This window comes from Microtus pennsylvanicus, chromosome 3 (genome assembly GCF_037038515.1).
Source record: "Microtus pennsylvanicus isolate mMicPen1 chromosome 3, mMicPen1.hap1, whole genome shotgun sequence".
Classification (NCBI taxonomy): Eukaryota; Metazoa; Chordata; class Mammalia; order Rodentia; family Cricetidae; genus Microtus; species Microtus pennsylvanicus.
The window spans coordinates 39,270,243-39,290,043 of NC_134581.1; the positions used below are offsets into that span (position 1 = coordinate 39,270,243).

At 36.9% G+C, this 19,801-nt stretch overlaps 1 protein-coding gene across 1 annotated transcript in view; it reads right to left on the bottom strand.

Annotated features, from left to right (window-relative positions):
• Positions 1 to 1,026: 1,026 nt before the first annotated feature.
• The window catches only part of Mei4 (meiotic double-stranded break formation protein 4), a 150,858-nt gene continuing 132,083 nt past the window's right edge, over positions 1,027 to 19,801 (bottom strand). Inside the window, exons 5-6 of the mRNA XM_075967738.1 lie at positions 8,055 to 8,301; positions 1,027 to 1,710 (exon numbers count right to left, since the gene is read on the bottom strand). Of these exons, the coding sequence (XP_075823853.1) occupies positions 1,685 to 1,710; positions 8,055 to 8,301 (273 nt within the window). The 3' untranslated portion in view covers positions 1,027 to 1,684. The remainder of the gene's footprint in view (positions 1,711 to 8,054; positions 8,302 to 19,801) is intronic.

Consider the following 19,801-nt stretch of genomic DNA (forward strand, 5'->3'; position numbering starts at 1 on the left):
AGCAACAACTACGGTGTTTCCAGTTTCCACATGAGGGTGAGGAAATCAGGAATGTGCTTTAAAATCAACAAAGTGATATTATCTGAAGTCATTGATCATTTACTATGTACCAGAAATTCCTGCTTCCAAGCTTTTCATGGACTCATTTTGAGTGTTAAAATGTTAAGGGCCAATTCAGAGCCAACTTACATTATTTTAAAGGTAGAAACAGGCCAGGCTACCAACTAACATGTTATTATAGCTCACTCATCAATAGTTTTTGAATGTTTGTCATGTATAAACAAACTAGTGCTAATAAATTCTTATAGTCAATCTTCTGAAATTTTTCACAGATACAAATAGGATTGTCTGACTGATTGATTAATGGAGCCAATGGTTCATTTCTACCTTAAATATGCTCACATACTCCACATGAGACCAAAGAATAAGTAGTACTTCATCTGATGCCTGTTGACAGAAAGACAGATTGCTTATGACCTTGAAGTTAATAGGTGTAAAACACTACCTAACTCGGATTTTTTTAAGGAAAAATGAGGTCACAATTCAGATCCAACAAGGATGCAGAAAGGCAATGACAAGTCAAGGAAGAACATGGGAACTGTGTATACAAGTCATCTCCATGGTGTGAGGATACTTGGAATCTATTATACTGCACCCTTTCTGTTAATAGAAAAGGGGTTTGCTGGACATATCACTCCCTTCAGAGCTCATTGACTCTAGAGTTATAAAGAGTGGTTCACCTGTGCAGCAAGATCAATGAAAATCAAGTACATTGCAAATTATGAAATCTGAAAAGGGCTGCTAATTAAAAGTTAACTTATTAATTATCATATTCATTAGAGTCCACATTAAATAGAATTTAAAATAAAGTAGGAATTGGATCTTGGTATGGTTTAGCTAGTCTATTTTGAGTGCAGAACGCATGAATAAAAATATGAATAAATAAAATACAAAAGACATCTTAGCAGGGTGGTGCACACCTTTAATCCCAGAACTAGGGAGGCAGAAGCAGGAAGATCTCTATGAGCTCGAGTTCAGCTTGGTGAACAAAGTGAGTTCTAGGACAGCCAGGAAAGTTACATAGAGAAACTCGGTCTTAAAATACCAAAAGAAAAAAGTCATAGCCTCATTGCTTTGACTACGGGCAGGCCACTTAACTTCCTTACTACTTAGTTAATATATGGCCAACTGATCTCATAATATTGACTGGGATTGCAGGAAGATTGAATGAAGCATACAGGTAGATGTTTGGAATATACTCTGATCTCTAACAAACATCATATAAAGGCTTGATCCTCTTGGTGACATTTTCACTTCATAATTCACAGTGTAATTTATGCGTGTCACTTCACATGAAAAATCCTATGGTGAGATTTTACTTTTGAAAATATTAATTAAATTATATTAATTATCAATTAATTAATTTAATTATATGAATTAATTTAATAATTAATTAAGGAATATTGCCAAATTAATTTTACAAGGCCACAGTAACCCTGCTACCTAAACTATATAAAGATTCAACAAAGAAATAGAATTACAGACCAATTTCCTTCACAAACTTTGATACAAAAAATACTTTTAAAAAATACTGATAAATTAAATCAAAGACCACATCAAAAAGATCATTCAGAATGATCAAGCAGGCTTCTTCCCATAGACACAAGGATGGTTCAAAAATTTGTCAATGCAATCTACCATATAAAAAACCTGAAAGAAAGAAAAACAGATGAACATCTCATTAGATTCTGAAAATCCTTGGACAAAATCCAACACACTTTCCTGATAAAAGTCTTGGAGAGACTGGAGATATAAGTAGCAGACCTAAATATAACAAAGGCAATTTACAGCAAGCCTATGCCAAACATCAAATTAAATGGGGGAGAAACTCAAAAACAATTCCACTAAATTTGGGAAAAAGACAAGATTGTCTATTCTCTATCCGTTCAACATAATACTTAAAGTTCTAGCTAGAGCCGCAAAACAAGTAAAGGAAATAAAGGGGATACAGACTAGAAAGGAAGAACTCAAAGGAATGCCATTTGCAGATGATATGATATATACCTGAACCATCCCAAAAATTCTACTAGGGAATTCTTTTTTTTTTCTACTAGGGAATTCTTACAACTAATAAACACTTTTATCAAAGTGGTGGGATATAAGATTAACTCACAAAAATCAATAGCACTAGAATCCAGAAAACAACACTCTTAACAAGAGCCACAATAATATATTTTGGGTTAACTCTAACCAAGCACATGAATATCTTGCATGATAAAAACTTCAAGTCTTTGAAGTGAAATTGAAAAGGATAGAATACCACTAGATCTCCCATGCTCATGAATTGGTATGACTGATATAGTATGGAGTGGCATTCCAATTGTACTTTAATAAATAAAGACTACCTGAAGATCTGAGAGTAAAACATTCCCATTGGTCAGCCTTACAGACCAGGTTATGGTAAGACACACCTTTAATCCCAGTAGCATATTAGTTGCCAAAGAAACCGGGTAGTGCATGCCTTTAATTCCAGTGGTGCACACCTTTAAACCCAGCCCTAGAGAGAATATACTTTTATGGTTGAGACATTTTCAATCCACTACTTAGGTAGGTGCCAAAAACCATGTCTTCAGTTATGTGTTGTCATGGTAAATGACTTGGCTTCTTATCATTTACCCAAGGTATGTACTGTGACCAATGAGATATAATTCTTGTAACTTTTTCTATGAGAGTGACGTTAGCAAAGACTCCTAGTAAGGGGTGACATGGAGATTTAACTGTCCATCATCTGTAACTAGGCAAGGTCTCAAGTGTAGGGATTGGGACAACAACCCAGATACAAAACTTTCAATTTGCAGTCTGTCCTGCCTTCATGGTGTTCTGGAACTGGAGTCTAGCAGAATCCTCATCAAAGAGACCAGAGAGATTTCATTCAGCAACTGATGGGAGCAGATGCAGAATACCACAGTCAAACCTTTGCAGAATTTGGGGAGCCACACAAGGGAGAAAGTGGAACTATTCAAGGAACTGGAGGGGTCAGGGACACCAAGAGAACACAGTCCACAAAATCAATTGACCACAACTCATGGGGACTTGGAGACATCAAGGAGTCTGTGGGATCTGACCCAGGTCCTTTGCATTTGTGTTATAAATGAATCGCTTGGTGTTCTTGTGGGATTCCTACCAGTGGGAATAGGGTATCTGTGACTCTTTTGCCAGTTTCTGGGACCCTTTTCTGCAGGGATCTGCAAGAATACACAGTAGATGACAGCTGATATTTATAAAGTTGACCCACCAGAGGAACAATTTATCAGATGATGATAAACCCATAAACATGGTTTATGGGTCCATTGCCTATAAATATTGTCTGTTTCTGCCTGTAATTTTCTTGTGTGATACCCTGGTCTCCCCACCAGCCCTAAAATAGCCATGGAATTTGTCCCACGACCTTGGCAGTGTTTTCCTTGCTTTTGGGGCACTGTTATTCCTTTACTGACAAAAGGATGACTTTCCCCACACTGTGTAATTCTGATGAATAAACAAGCCCTCATAGTTCACTCTTTGTTCCAGCAAACAGTGAGAAACTTGTAAACTTGTTCTCTATAATTAACTAAGACGACAGGGCAAATTAGCTAGAATAAGAGTTTGTGTATGGATCACAAGTTAGACTTTTCACAGATTATATAGAAGGACAGAATTGCAGATGTCTGGTTTGTTAAATCAAGGTCTCTTAGACACAGAGGGACAAGCATTTCTTCCCAGTTTCTCTAGCCAGGCCTGGCTCATAATAGAGACCAACAGACATCCCCTACTAAATTCCTTAGCAATTAACACTCTGCAGAAACTTCTAACCTCAGTTTATGGTACAAAATTCAAGGCTCAGCTAATTAATTGTTCACTTTTAAGTCCTAAAATTTATATGGATAACAAGAATACCAATCAACCAATTAACCAATTCCAAGAGAAACAGCTTTATATGGGAAAATTTTCACAAAAAGCCAGGGCCACAGAAGACGGTCTGACCTCATAGCCTTAATAAATTTGCAAGTTTTCCTCCTTGTACTCTGGGGCTGCATGCAGGATAAGAAAATGTATCCTAAGGTTTGGGACAGACCTTGTAAAAGAATGACAAAAACACCCAGCATTCTTCACTCTGCCTGTGTGTTGCCATAGCAAATGGCTCCTTATCATTTATTCAAGGAATGCATTGGGACCCTGAGATACAGGTTTGAATTTTTTTTTTTTTTACTTCCTAACGCTTGTGGTTAAATGTGTATGTAAGTCATGTGAACAGAGAATGAAGAAGAAATTAGGAATGAGAATTAGGGCTAAAGATTTAGAACTGGAAAATTGGAACAGGAAAAAGAGAACAAGAAATAGAAAGAACTTGACCCTCAGATCACATATCTGAGTATTTTTGTTTAGGTAGATAAGAAATTTTCCCTATGTCCTTGCTTCTTGGAGGCATTCTTTTGGCAACCCTGAGTGCAGCCTTGGGAGCTGGACTTCTGACCTGTATCCCCTTTCCCCCTACTGCTTGCCTCATCCAGCACTGTTGGAATGGTATGCATCTGGTCTTATTGAAGCTTGTTATGCCACATTTGGTTGCTATTCCTGGGAGGCCCGACTCTGTTCTAATGGGAGATGGAGGAGGAGGTGGATTTTAAGGAAAGAGGGGGGAGGAGAGACTTGGGGGGAAGGGAGCTGAAACTGCAGTCAGGATGCAGTGTATGAGAAGAATAAAAATAAAATAAAAATGTATTAATGATGAAGTGGGAGTTTTATTTCTATGATAGAGACAGGGTGATATCTTCATTTTTAATTTCAAGTATGTTCCTCCACTGAAAGGCTCCCATCAAGCCAGGAAAGACACAGAAGTTCCAATGCCATCTGGTATTTAATAATAATGAGTAATTAAATTTACATCTTGGCCTAATCATTTAGGCATGGCTTCAGAAAAAAAAAGCACACATATTTTCCTAATAGTAATAGATACTGCTTGTTCTTTACACTTTAAACCTGAAGACATATGCCATTCAGAGAAATATCACAGTATCACTTTTCCTATGTTATAAGAAGACTTAATGATGCTCCTGTCTTCTCTTGCCTTCCTTTGCCTCCTATTTATACCATCTACAATGTGTTCTTATTTGAACTCCGCTGTTGTTTCAATATGTCAAGAAAGGCCTATTTCAAAAAAATATATGTAGTGCTGTTTGACAAGCAGAGTCAAGTAAAGGCCTTACATGCATTTCCAGATCTCAGGAAAAGGTGTGAACAACAGCTGCCTAAATAAAGCTACTTTGGGAAACACATCACAGATACATTTTTTTTCCTTTTCTTTTCTTTCTTTTTTTTTTTTTTTTGAATTTTCGATACAGGGTTTCTCTATAGCTTTTGGTTCCTGTCCTGGAACTAGCTCTTGCAGACCAGGCTGGCCTCGAACTCACAGAGATCCGCCTGCCTCTGCCTCCCCAGTGCTGGGATTAAAGGTGTGCTCCACCACTGCCCGGCCTATCCCTGATACATTTTAAATTAATTAGTTCTGCCCATCCTTTTCTCTAAGAGGCAGCCATGAAAACATTTTATTACTCCAAAAAGTGATTTAAAAATAACAAACATGGGATCGAGGAGACAGGTCAATTGGTAAAACATTTGCCTCATAATCATGACCACGTAAGTTCAAGTCTTGCATAAAAAAAAGTCATGGTGGCATGTGCCCGTAATGCAAACATGGCAGAGATAGAAGGTCCCTTGAGCTTGATGACCAGCTCATCTAGCCTGTAAGAGACCCTGTCTCAAACTACACAACGAAACAAAACAGAACCAGAAACACCGAAAGAACTCCTGAGGAGTGACACTCATTGAACTTACATGGAAAGATACTTACATAAACACACATACACATATATAGCCATGCATCGTACTTGGAAAATAGGATCACACTATTGATTTTTGACATGGAATAGAGATATTATTCTTCTGAGTGAAAAAAAATAGTTTGATTTTTGAAGCCAGTATAAGCTATGCTCAAATGTATTATTTATTTTCATGTCTAAGTTTTAGGAGCTAATGATAATCTATATGTGGGTATCTGATCTTGATCTTTTCATGCTTAAGGAGTTAATATGTTTTATTCTCAGGAAATGTTAGTCATAGCGACATACAAGACAATCAGATGCTGGAGTACTATTTGTATCTATGACACTTAAGTAAATATCATCAATTGGAAATGTCAACTAGACTTCATTGATTCTAAAAATTAAGAAATATTTAAGTACCTCAACTACACTTAGTAGAGTGTCAGTTTCCAAGACCAGTGTCTTCTGTTCTGTTTAGACTTTATCAAGTAGCAAAATAAAATACCCAACCAGTATTGCCCACTCCTCTTAATAATAGACCACATTTAAAGGGGATAGTAAGTGTTCAGTCCTCTAGCGGCCTGGCTCTGGAGTTCCTCTAGAAAACATGACCATCCACAGTCATCCCATGACCTGCTCAGTATCCTGCCTGAATGTCTGGGACAGAAAGGCAGTGTCACCACCACATAAAATTGAAGAAAGAAGAGTTTCTTTAATATCATTAATTAAAGTATATATTTTTAAAATTAAAATATACTCAAATAACTCCCCACTCCCTCTTCTCCCACAATTCTCTGAGATACCTTTCCACCAACTCCTTCCATGTTCCTCCTCATGTTGATAGCTTCATTTTCTTTATTAATATTACATACATTTCTAGATACATTATAAGTATCCACAACCATATAACTATAACTAGCTGAGTCTGTTCTTCGTGTGTGTATGTGTGTATATATGTGTGTGTGTGTGCGTGTGCCTGTGTGTGTGTTGTTTCAGGGGTGACCACTCTGCACTGGATAACAGATAAGGGTGCTTATCGCTGGAGTCGGCTAATTCTCCCTCTCCCAGCAGTCATCATTTGCATTGAGGTCTTATCTAGGGGTGATCCCCAGGAAACTGTCACCCTTCCATGTCCATTGATTTGGCCATTTTCTGGTCTTGTTTATGCAGTCATTTCTAGGAGAGATTTTTTATAACACATTTCCTGGTAAATAATTCCAAAAATAATTATGGAAGATGATATAATTTTATATACATTATAAAAGAAAATAGCAAAGTTTATTTTTTAGTGCTAATGGCATCTGGAAATGATAATTAACTTATAAAACAGAATCATACACAATTAACAAAGGAAAGAAAATTACATTATATTTTCTTTAAATTGCACTAAATAGGAAAGTACAAAATGTGCGCTCATTAAGCTTGTCTGGTATAATTTTAATAACTAAAATTAAGTAAAGGAATTTGGGTAATGGAAAAATTCAACCCAGTACTTGTAATAAGTATAAAGTGTATTTCTTAGAGGATATTAAAATTTATAAAAGCATCCCTAATGACTTAACAATATGCAACTTTACTACATTTTAACAATCATAGGGGCAATAATGTTTTTAATCAACAGCAAATTTGTTTTAAAAACAGACATTTTAAAGAACTAATTAACACTTCAAAAGCACTTAACAAATATGTTGATTATGTAAAATTAAAAACCATTGGTTTCCAAAGCCCTTTCTCCTTCTATAGAACTATCCTTCAAGAGGAAATGACAGGATTACAACTCATAATAATTTCTATTTTTTACCATTGACTTAAACCTCGTATTAAAGTATGTTAAATGACAAGTTTAATCTGTATTTGATTACAATTTTTACATTTCTATCAGATGGAAATCTTTCACAGTTTACTATATATTATGCGACAGACAACGGATGGCTCATTATAGAGAATGTTGCTAGACTATTGAGTGAAGTAAGATACAATACATGAACATACGGGGCATTGTCAACTGAAATTGCCTGATTGTGATACAGAACAGCGATTCATCATCGTCTATACAGAAGGCTAATCACTAAATTGAGTTAATGGTTAAGGTTGGCCAATCAATTTGAATTACTCATTTAAAAAATATGTTTGCAAAGCTTAAGCCCACTGTTTTCTGATACATGGTAGACGGCTAAGAAAATGTCTCCTCACCTGTCTCCATCTCTGCTGAGGTCAAGAGGATGCCTAGTCTCCATAAGTAAAAAGTAAGTAAAGGGAATGCATCTGAAAGCTGGAAGATGGTCTCGTCATGCTTCTGAAGAAACGCTTGGATTTCGGGGCTGCTGTGATCAATGTGTAAAGTGGGGTCTCCCTGGGTTTCCTGTTGAAAAAGCTGCTCCAGAATCCAGAACAGGGAGAAAATATTTTCATAGCGAGTCACATCATAATTGCCTTGACCCTACGAAGAAACAATAAAATCCATGAAAACACTGTGTGGGTCAGATAAGAAAATGCTTATATAAGATTATATTGTCAGGCAAAAAGAGAAGTGTCTGAATTGGTTTAAAGCCTTATGTCTTCCTGTCCCCTTGGTCATTGGAATGATGAGAGGACTAGATTGGTGCAGTGGAGAGAAAGAAAATAAACATTTAAATGACTTTGAAAACACAATAAAGGATTTCTTTCTTTTATATTAAATTTTTTAATTTATTTTCTATCTTGAGTGCAATTTTTCCTCCCTCTCTTCCTCCCTTCCTTCCCCCCACTTTCACCCTGTTTCCCCAATTCATTTCTCTAGAGGCAGGCCACCCATGCATGTCAACAAAGCATGGGGTATCAAGTTGAGGTAGGACTAGGTTCCTCACACTGAACGTATTAGAAAAGAAAGTGGGAAAGAGCCTTTAACTCATTGTTACAAGACACAACTTCCTGAACAGAATACCAGTAGCACACAGCACTCAGATCAGCAATTAATAAATGGGACCTCTTGAAATTGAAAAGCTTCTATGAGGCAAAGGACACCATCAATAGGACTAAATGGCAGCCCACAGAATGGGAAAAGATCTTCACCAACTCCACATCTGACAGAAGACTGATGTAGTGATATCTCATTTGTATTTTAATAAATAAAACTTGCCTGAAAATTAGAGACTAAAACAGCCACCCTGACTGGCCTTACATTGTAGGCAGTGGTGACATACACCTTTAATCCCAGTAGTCACACTAGTTTGCCACAGAAACAGGGTGGTAGTGGTGCACTTCTTTAATTCCAACAAGAAAGAGGAATATAAAACAGGAGGAGACAGCTCTCATTCACAGTCTCATTCTGAAGATTCCTGGAGACAGGATCACCATTTCAGACTGAGTTAGAGATAATAGCCAGTGCCTGGCTGTTTTGCTTTTCTGACCTTCAGGTTGAACCTAAAGACGATATCTGTCTCTGGGTTTTGATTAATTGTATTATAAACAGATCTCAAAAATATATAAAAAAACTCAAGAAACTACACATCAAAAAAAACCAAATAATCTAATTTAAAAGGGGTACAGAGCTAAACCAATGGCATCAGGGGAACCAGGTTGCTCATGAATGAGCTCAATCACTTCAGGTGGGATGTCATTGGATTGTCAGGAATGCATTGCACAGGAACACAAAAACTTGAAGCAAACATAAACAAGATTATAGACTCAGGTGGAAAGGGAAAACACACAAAAAAATGAAGCTTTAGTGCTATCCAGTTTGGCCCAAAAATGTATGCTCAGGTACAAACCTGTAAATGACTGAATTATATCAGCCAGATTTTAGACAATAACACATCATGGTTTATGCACCAGTAGTGGAAGCAGAAGGGGATGCCATCAACAGTTTATACACAGATTTACAAAACAAGGTCAGCAGAGTGCATAAGAATGACATACTAATCCTTACAGGTGACTTCAATGCAAGAGTGAGATCTGGAGAAAGAATGGACTATACCATCATGGGAACAAACGGACTCAGACAAAGGAATGACAGAGCAGAATGATTGCTTGATCTCTGCGATGCAAATGATTTGTACATAGCCAAGACAAAATTCAAGTAGGCCAAACCATCAAGATGCTGGAAGTGGGAATGCCCTGACAAACGTACATACAGCCAAACTGACTATATTCTGGACAGCAGGAACTCTTATCTAGTATCCAAAACAGTTGATCATTTCTTATTGATGACTTAGGGTAGATCATCAACTTGTTATGGACAGCATTTAACTGAAACTTAGGAGAGGCATGCCAGGCATAATGAATCGGAAGATCAATCGTAAACAAAACATGAACCTAGCTGTACGGAAAGAGTATAAGAGAACCACTGAAAAGAAGATGTTTCAGGAGGATTCTAGGCATCACATGAAAAGATAGGCTGTGCTATGATGACATTAAGGGACATCTCTCTCTACAGAAGGAAGTAAACTACAGGATAAGGCAACAGCGCTTGATATACTTCGGCCATGTTATGAGAATAAATGACAGCAGACACCCAAGGATAGCACTGTTTGGAGGAGTACATGGGGTAAGGCAACGAGGAAGGCCCAAAATATGATACATAGACAGCATAAAGGTAGACTGTGGAACCTTGAATATAACAATAACACAAGCAGCTAGGACTGCCCAGTAAAGGAACAACTTTCCTCAAGAATTGCCATGAACCATCTGCCTATGCATGTTTAAGCATTGCTGGGACATAGATGATGATGATAACAGAGCTAAACAGAGATTCTCAACAGAAGACTCTCAAGTGTCTGAGACACTTAAATAATTGTTCAACATCCTTAGTCATCAGCAAAATGCAAATCAAAATCACTCTGAGATTTTTATTACACCAGTCACAATGGCTAAGATAAGAAGAAAACTAATAACAGCTTCTGCTGAAGAAGATGTAGAACTAGGGTCACACTCCTCCACTGATGGTGGGTGTGCAAACTTGTGTAGCCAAGTTTTAAATCAATATGGAGGCTTCTCAGAAAGTTGGGAATCAATTTGCCTCCAATTCCAGCCATACCATTCTTGGGCATATACCCGAAGGATATATATATCACAAAGACACTTTCTCAACCATGTTCATAGCAGTGTTATTCATAGCCAAACCAGGAAACAACCTAGATGCCCATAAACTGAAGAATGAATTTTTTCTTGATAACCTGTAAGCTTGAAATCCTTTTCTAACGTTGTTCTATACATTATCATTCCTAAAACTCTAATCCAAATGTCTTAAAATCAAAAATGTTTTGGATCAGTGCATGATAGTTTAAATAGAAATTTCCATATGTATTCTTATATGACATATTGTAGTGTAGTTTCAGTAAATGTACATGGATATACTGTGTAAAATTACTTACAGTCTGCATATTTAAAGTATTCAGGACATATAAAGGAATTTCATAGCAAGAACTGTGTCCCATTTCCAAATTATCTTATTAGGTACATGTAAAACCCTAAAGGGTTAAAATCTAAATTACACAATACTTTTGGCCCCAAGCATTTGTATTAGGAATGCTGCCTATTATTATTTATTTGCATGTAATTACTTACAAGTAAACATTTAAAGTGCACAGTTTATGCATAACAGTGTAGATTGTTAAATTCAATCTTGTGTCAAGGATTTATTCAATGCATGGCCTTCTTGCCAAAAATCAAAGAATGATATTGTGAGGGTAGGATTTAGGGACATGCATGGAGGCACAAATGGTAGGTTGAAGTTATTAAGCCACTAGATATCCTCTCACCCCGAGTCTACACAAATCAGAGATTAGTGCTAGACTTATACACACATGTACACGGACAGAAGTATGAATATGGCCTTGTAGGAATTAATTTGTCTGGATGACTATACATAAGGAAAGAAAAAGGCCTAAGAAGTGCAATGGAAAACTTAAGAGAATAGAGGTATCAGTATAGAAGAAAAAGCTTGCCTCATTATTTCCTTATTAGTTAAGAAGGAAATCAGAAGTCCTGGGAGGTAAGCTGAATGCTTATCACTATTTTACAGGCAAGAAAAGAGCCACAGAAGTGCACTAATTAGAACTCTAAGTCTACAGATCCTAACTAGGGACTTTTCTGATGCTGTTTTGCTGAAGTTCATTAAATAAAGTATTACAATTGGGGCTAGGGGAGAGAGAATGTGTTGGAAACATTTATCAATGCAACGCACTGCGATGACACATAAATAGAAGAGTCTGCTTGCAGAGTCAGAGGAATTTACTCTTCAAAAAGATAACCTGATAAACCCAATTATAAAGATACAGACAGATGAAAATAAATAAATACTTCAAAAAAAGTCATGTAATGAGGCCCATCTGCCTCTCTTAGATGTGGCCTAACACCATCAGGCTTCAAGGAGCAGTCATTATTAGTACCCCATTCCCCAAATACAGGCATGCTTCATTCCCAAGATGAGGCCATTAAAGAGTGCCCACACTCTGGGCATGGCTTCTGTGACTGCAATATTTCTACATTTTACAATGGGCCACTGCCATCCTTCAACAGTCTGCATTGATTTTTTAGACCCCAGAGGCTCCATGTCTCAGTGTGCCCATGATCTGGGCCCTACCTACTGAAATGCTGAGCATGTTTGGGTTCCCATTTACAGCACACCTGCTGTGCTAACTATTACCTAAGCAACCATATATTGCTATCAAAAAGTATTATTGTTCAGAGCCCAAAGACCCAGGCCACCCACATGTCCTCATGCTTCAGGCATCTGCTCTGCAGGTGACTCAACATCTGACTGATGCTACAAGCACAGTGGAATGACCTGAAAAAGAAACTGGGTGCCAAGAGGGACTGTTTCTACCACAATTTATCTGCCTGATAAAAGGAAAGTGATTGGCTCAACCTGATTACCACACTCAACAACACAACACAACAGCCTACCATAGCAGATATTTAGAGCCTTGGCTACTAAGGATCTCCATAGCATTCTCCTGACCTCATTTCACTCGCTGGCCACTGACAGCCATCTACAGAAGCTACATGGCTGCAGTCTCCTTATGTCCTGCCTGCTCCCTTGGGACGAAGGTTGGGAAGTAGGATTATACCAAAAGTTGTTTGGGAAATCTAACAGAAAAAAAGTGCTCTATGGAACAAATGAACATCAATGCAAATGAACAGGAATTCTAACAAAATCAAGAGGCATGTCACCATAGACACAATAATCCTCCAGAATCTATACCAAAGATGGAAATACAAACTGCTTGATGAATAATTTTAAATAATTACCTATAGAAACCAGAGGTGGTTAGAAAAATAGAGAAGTCAACATTATCAAGATACAAAAATAAAAAGGCAAATTGAAATCATTAAAAAACATTAAAATAAATATAAAGAAAAATTTTAGTTGGCAATAAAATTAATGAAAAAAACCAATAGTAGCACTTATCAGAGCAGAAAAAAAATTCATTATCTGAGAAATAAAGAAGGACTGGGGAGAAAATAATGCAAATGATTGAGAAAGTATAGAAGATTTATAGGGAGTAAGAAAGGAAATAGAGACAATGGACAGAAGGAACATTTAAAGCAGTGATAGATGAAAGTTTTTTCAAATCTACAGATAGTTTTACATGCCCAGGTATAAAAAGTACAAGCTAAGCCCTTTCAATGTGCACAAGACTGCACCACCACATATTATAATCAAATGGTTAAAAGAAAAAAGTGATAGAGATTATGAATGTATTAAAAAAAAGCTCATTACATATACGAGATTAGCCCTTGACTCAGTGGTAGATGTCTCAGTAGAATGTTCACAATCCAGGATGCTGTGGAAAAACAGTCTGTATCCTTCCATTTGTATTTTAAATAAGTGCTGATTGGCCAGTAGCCAGGCAGGAAGAAAAGGCGGGGCGACTAAGCAGGAAGACGGGCAGGGCAAGGAGAACAGGAGAATTCTGGTAAGAGGAAAGATTCAGTCTGCAGTCGTCACCCAGGCATAGAGAAAGCCAGACACAGAGCAAGCAAGATGTGACTGCCTCACCAAAAAAAGTGCCAAGCTACATTGCTAACACAAACGAGAATTATGGGCTAATATAAGTTATAAGAGTTAATAAAAAGTCTGAGCTACTAGGCCAATTGTTTATAATTAATTTAGGCCTCTGTGTGTTTATTAGGGAATAAACAGATGTGGTACCTGGGACAAAAACCTCTGTCAACACCAGGAGACAGATAATAATTTAATCAGACAGCAGAAGAAGAGAACCAATATCCTCACCAAGCACATTTCATATGGTCTGGAAGTACAGAAATAAAAAAGAGATGAAGACTTTCCCATATAAGAAAATCTGAGTGCTATTTACCTTTGAACTGCTGTTTACAAAAGTAAATTCAGGAAGAAGGGAAAACTTCAATCTTAAAGAGAAATACCATGCTACTCAATAATTTAGTAACATGAAGACAGTTAAAAAAGAATAAAACACCCTGGAAATGCACACACAATTAAATTCAGAGTACTTTTAATTTCTTAAACACTGCATATAAATCAATTAATCATTTAGTATGAAGATTAAAAAGATAGCTTCAAAAATTTTAATGGATGAACAATATAAAAAGATATAAATTAAGATGCCAAAAGCATAAAATGTGGAAAGTGAATATTTTTATGAGATCTAATTATCAGCTTAAAATAGTCTATTCTATCTATAGAACTCCTTTTAACTACATAATGAAGGCATATAAAAATACAACAGACATAAAAATATATTTAATCAAAGCACATCTATAGAGAAAAACATGTAATCATGTAAAGGATAGCAAGAAAGGAACAAAAGATACATAAAACAACCAGAAAACATCAACATGACAGCACTCACTCAGGACCCAGCAATAGTTATGCTGGATATAAATGGAATAAATTTAAAACACAGAGTGGTGTATCTCAGTACCAAGTCATATGTAACAGGAGGAGCGGGCTGCTTGTCGTCCCAGCCGCCTGGCTAGCTTACATCCGAAATAACCATACAGAAACTGTATTCATTCAAACACTGACTGGCCCATGAGCTCTAACTTCTTATTGGCTAATTCTTACATCTTAATTTAACCCATTTCTGTTAATCTGTGTATCGCCATGAGACTGTGGCTTACCGACAAGATTCTAACCAGTGTCCATCTCAGGCAGGAGATTCATGGCGTCTGCCACTCTGCCCTTCTTTCCAGCATTCAGTTCTATCTACTCCGCCTAATTCTGTCCTATCAACTAGGCCAAGGTAGTTTCTTTATTTATCCAATGAAAGCAACACACAAACAGAAGGACTGCCTACACCAGTCATACATTTCCAACACAACTTTTCCATCTAAGATTCAGGAATCATTGCATACGAGGGGGTACAGAAAGATTCTAAGAGCCAGAGGAACAAGTAGTTGTGAGATTGTATCTTCTAGGAATGTTAGAAGTTATAACCAAACATTTTTGCCAACAAGAATGTCTAAGCAATAATGACGGTTGGACATTGACAACACGAATAAATGCACTAACTCAGATGGGGAAATGCTTATGAGCTCCTAACTCTATGCAAAAAATAGCAGACAACTAAGAAACGCTGAGAAGGGGAAATAGTTTTCCCCAAAAAGTAAACAAGAATGTCATATTTGATTTTCCCACTTCTTCATTAGTAAAACCCTGCATTTTTTTAATTTATAAATGGAGCAATTAAATTTTTATATTTTCTCTATATTCTGTAGCATGTGTTCTATTGATACTGATCTACACAATGCCAATATAAGTAAGTGATGAGACATCTGGGAAAGCTAGTGCAAACTAAAGATACTGAAGACAATTTTGCCCTTCCCTTTCATCATTTTTCCCATGGGGAGATATGGACACAGTCATCTGGCAAACCAGAAGATGAATGACACCCATGTATATAAAGGCCAGACGCTTGAGGGCACTGCGCAGCCAGGCACATTCGATGCTCAGGGATATGTGTACATGTCTGTAGTATGTTGGAGTTCCTCTTGTCCATTCCTATCCTTCACATCTTACTTTATATGGAGTTTAGTTGGGCAGTGAAGCTTTCCAGTTTCCTTGGCCCTAAAAGTTACTGCTTTCTGCTATGTCTTGTACAGAAAAGAGAGATAGCCAAAGGGTCAAAAAGAAAGCCAGAATCTCTGGCAACAGAAATTGTAAAAACAAAATAAAAGGAAAGAATAAAAAAGCTAGTACACTTGAGGTTTAATTTGTAGTTTGGATGTTTATATTTAACTGCAAATCATCAAAACATGCCTGCTCATTAGCAATGCGATACTTCAGGTGTGGCACACAGGGGACACAGGCCTGCTGAGAAACTAGCAGCTTGCCATAGAAAATTTTCATGTTGCCACAAAAGCAAGAGATGTGTGTGGGGGAATTAGGATGTTAGGGAGAAGAAAATTAAGTCAAAGACTATAAGCCATATAATCTAAATGTTAAATTAAATGTTCTCTGAATATAATGTATCATTAGCTTGGTATTCTATGGGCCAGATTTTGTTGGACATAAGAAAAAGTAAGATACAACTAAAATTAGTCTTCTCCTAAGAGAATGAATTCAACACAACACTTTAAGAAAAAGGTCAGTTGTCACCAGGATAATTAAGTGGGAAAGTTGCCCCTGACCTTTAGTGAGTTATCCATTTTATTTAGTAGACAGCGAAGACAGCAAAGTAGACTTCAGACAAAAATTCCTGGGGAAGAAATTAACTCTCAAAGTTATTTGCTCAGCTTCTGGCAGCTTCTGGGACACCAAAGCATAATCTTAGGCAAAACCAAGGCCCAGTGAAGACAGCACCTGATCACACTTGCAGCCATGCAAAAGCTCAGAGTGGATCCACCCATCCACATAACCAGTGCACTGGTTGTGAAGCCCACACTGACTCACACTGTGCCTCCTTTAGAGACTGCACAACAGGCTTTCCCTCTTCCACACCCTCCCCGTGTTTTGGGCTCATACCAATGGCATACAAAGCACTGGTCAGAGCAGAATGTACTTAATTATGAAAGACTTTCTACCTATGAGTTGTGAGCTGTGGCAAAATGCTGGTACAGACTTGAGCATCACCTTTTAATCAAAGGCCCTAGGAAGGAGATTACAAAGGACAGATACAGTGGTTAAAATTCATTACAGCTCCTTTATATACCAGTATGCTTGCCTGCCTAAAACGTGGGATCCTGGAGATTACTTCTAGGAGGATTTTGTTTGATCCGTGGGCAAACTTAGGCGAAATTTATATATTATTAAAATTGGGAATTTGGTATTTTGTTTCTTTGGGAAAGAGTTCCAGGTTATATTTGCATGAAGGTATTCATTAAAGAAATACATGTATTAAAAAGTCTGTTTTTCATTATGAGACTTATTTTAGTATGATATCTGCATTAACTAATCTTATCAATGTTTCTTAAATCTGTTTCTAGAGGCTGAATTCACATGGTAGTAACAAAACAAGTAGCTTTTATTTAAGAAGGCAATTTGTACAAAACTCCTCAAAAAGAGAGAATGACAGGTATTTGTCTGACAATGGTCTGGACTAAGGCCCACGATACGAACATATGTGGCAAGTCCTTGTTTGTGAAGGTATCAGGGATAACGCAATGTTTTTAAGCAAGATGTGTCTGAAAGAAAATTGTCAATTTAAAATAATTCATTCCTTATTAAATTTGCTAGGAAATAGTAATAATAGCTGTTAATAGAATTAAAATATATTAAACATTTAAATAGCACTAATGATGCACAGATCAACAGATAAGAATTATCCACTATGTTATTTTTACAATTATTGTTTTATAAAAAGTGAAAAAAGAAACCATAAAATCCCTACACCTGGGATATTTTTCACATACAGATAAGATGTAATTATTGAAATATCACACTGATGTCAACTATTGGCTGCTGTAAATTGTATGTCTGGAGAAATGCACAGCTGTATACGTGTATTGTCACCTATTTCCACTTATTGAGGACATCTTTCACACACCTCAGTGGAACAACAGTTCCTTCCTCTTTTCTGCACAAGAGTGTAGTGTCTAGGACTCGAAACATGACATGACAGTAGAAGGCCCCAAGAACGTGGAATGGGAAGATCAACCCTCTAATAGAGTATTAGCAAGTGTAAAAGGTCCCTCAGTCTTCCTCCCTTCTTCCCATCCCCTAACAAGATATTATGCTTGAAAATTAAACATTTTTTAATTAAAAAATATTCTCTGGTAGTCTAAGATGAAGTGTGGACACTCCAAATCTATTCTAGATCTTTGTCAGTAAAAATCAGGTTTTGGAACATAACACAATAACATCACAGATATATTCAAAGTACTTCAACTTTTTTTTTTTTTGCCTTTCCACTGGAAAATGTCATGTGTTTTGATTTCCACTTGAAACTTTGCTGGTCAGTATATCAGGCAGGTTTTTAAACATGACAGACCATTGACATCAACATTAATTCTTAGATTTCTTCACTAAAAAAGAGAGTCCCTGATAGATAAAAACTGTATTTCTGTGTTATCAGCCAACTTCATGTGGGTTTCGCCTGTACTCTCCGAGTGTTCTCAGGATCTTTTCGGGCTATCAACCCGAGCCACAGAGACAGCCTTGTCTTATTTACAGCTGGATATATTTTTCAAGTCTGAGTCATTTGTTAATTTTTCTTTGCATCACAAATCTTGGCAAAGTGATAGAAACCAGGTGACTAAGGTGCCAGCAAAAAGGCCATTGGGGAAGAACAGGACAGAGGAACCAGACCAAAACAGTTAGATTCTCAGGACTCATGTGATTGGTAGTGCTTGGAACTTTAAAGTTTATTTGCTTGTGAGTCTTGTTTTCTTTTCCTTTTGACCTATTGCAAGTACTTACTGGGTACTTTGGTATGGCATGGTATGGCTAGGGGCATAATGATGAACAGAATAGGATCTCTGTCTAAGGGTATTTCTAATATGTGTTGAATATTCCAAAGCTAGCATGTTTGGGACAAGGTGTATTTAAAATTTCAGCTTCCTATTTTCCCAGAGCATATAATATTTGTGGTACATCCAGCACTACTTCTGGAGGATGATACCCAATTCTGAAGATGAAATAAACGTTACATGAACTCCCTTTCAAGAAGGTCTGAGACTAATTTTACACTGTATTTTTACTGTTCCTCAATTTTCACTGCAGCTTATAAATTCAGGTATGAAATTTTCCACTACCGCATCATGCTGTGATGCAGAAAGTTTCAGACTATAGAGGATGTTTGGATTTTGCTTTAGAGTCATTCATAATATAAATATCCAAGAAGGCAGTGCAGCTCTTACGTAACCGAGGGATTATATAGGAACTCTTAAGGAGGAAAGACATCATCTTCAACAAATGATGCTGCGAAACTGAATATTCATAGTCAGAAGAATGAAATTCAGTCAGTATCTATTCTCTAACACAGAGATTGCAGTCAAAAGGACTAAATAAATCAATTTGAAACAAGAAATGCTAAAACTGCTAGAAAAAAACCATGCAGAGCCCTTCCTAAGATAGAGGTACAAGAAAGGACTTTCTGAACAAGACTCTATTTGCCCAGGAATTAAGGCCAACAATTAACAATTGGAATGCCATAGAACGTAAGGCCCATTCAACATGGAGTAATCACAGACACCAGAAAAGCATGAAGGGACCACAGGCAAGAAGCAGATGAGATTAGAAGAGAATAATTCAATATAGGAGATATGAAGTGGGAAAGTAAAAAAACAAGATGGAGATTTATTGGGGAGGAGGAAGAAAGATCAGTGCAGAAGGAAAGGGAGGAAAAAAGGACAAATAACACTAAGGTTGTTTGGTAAAGCCTCAAGAAATCATAATATTTCATATTTACCTAAAATTATACACAAATACATATAATCTTAAGATCAAATACATATTTATGTATATATGGTGTATATGCATGTACAGACATATATATAATCTGAAGATCACACACACACACACAATGAAACAGTCATAG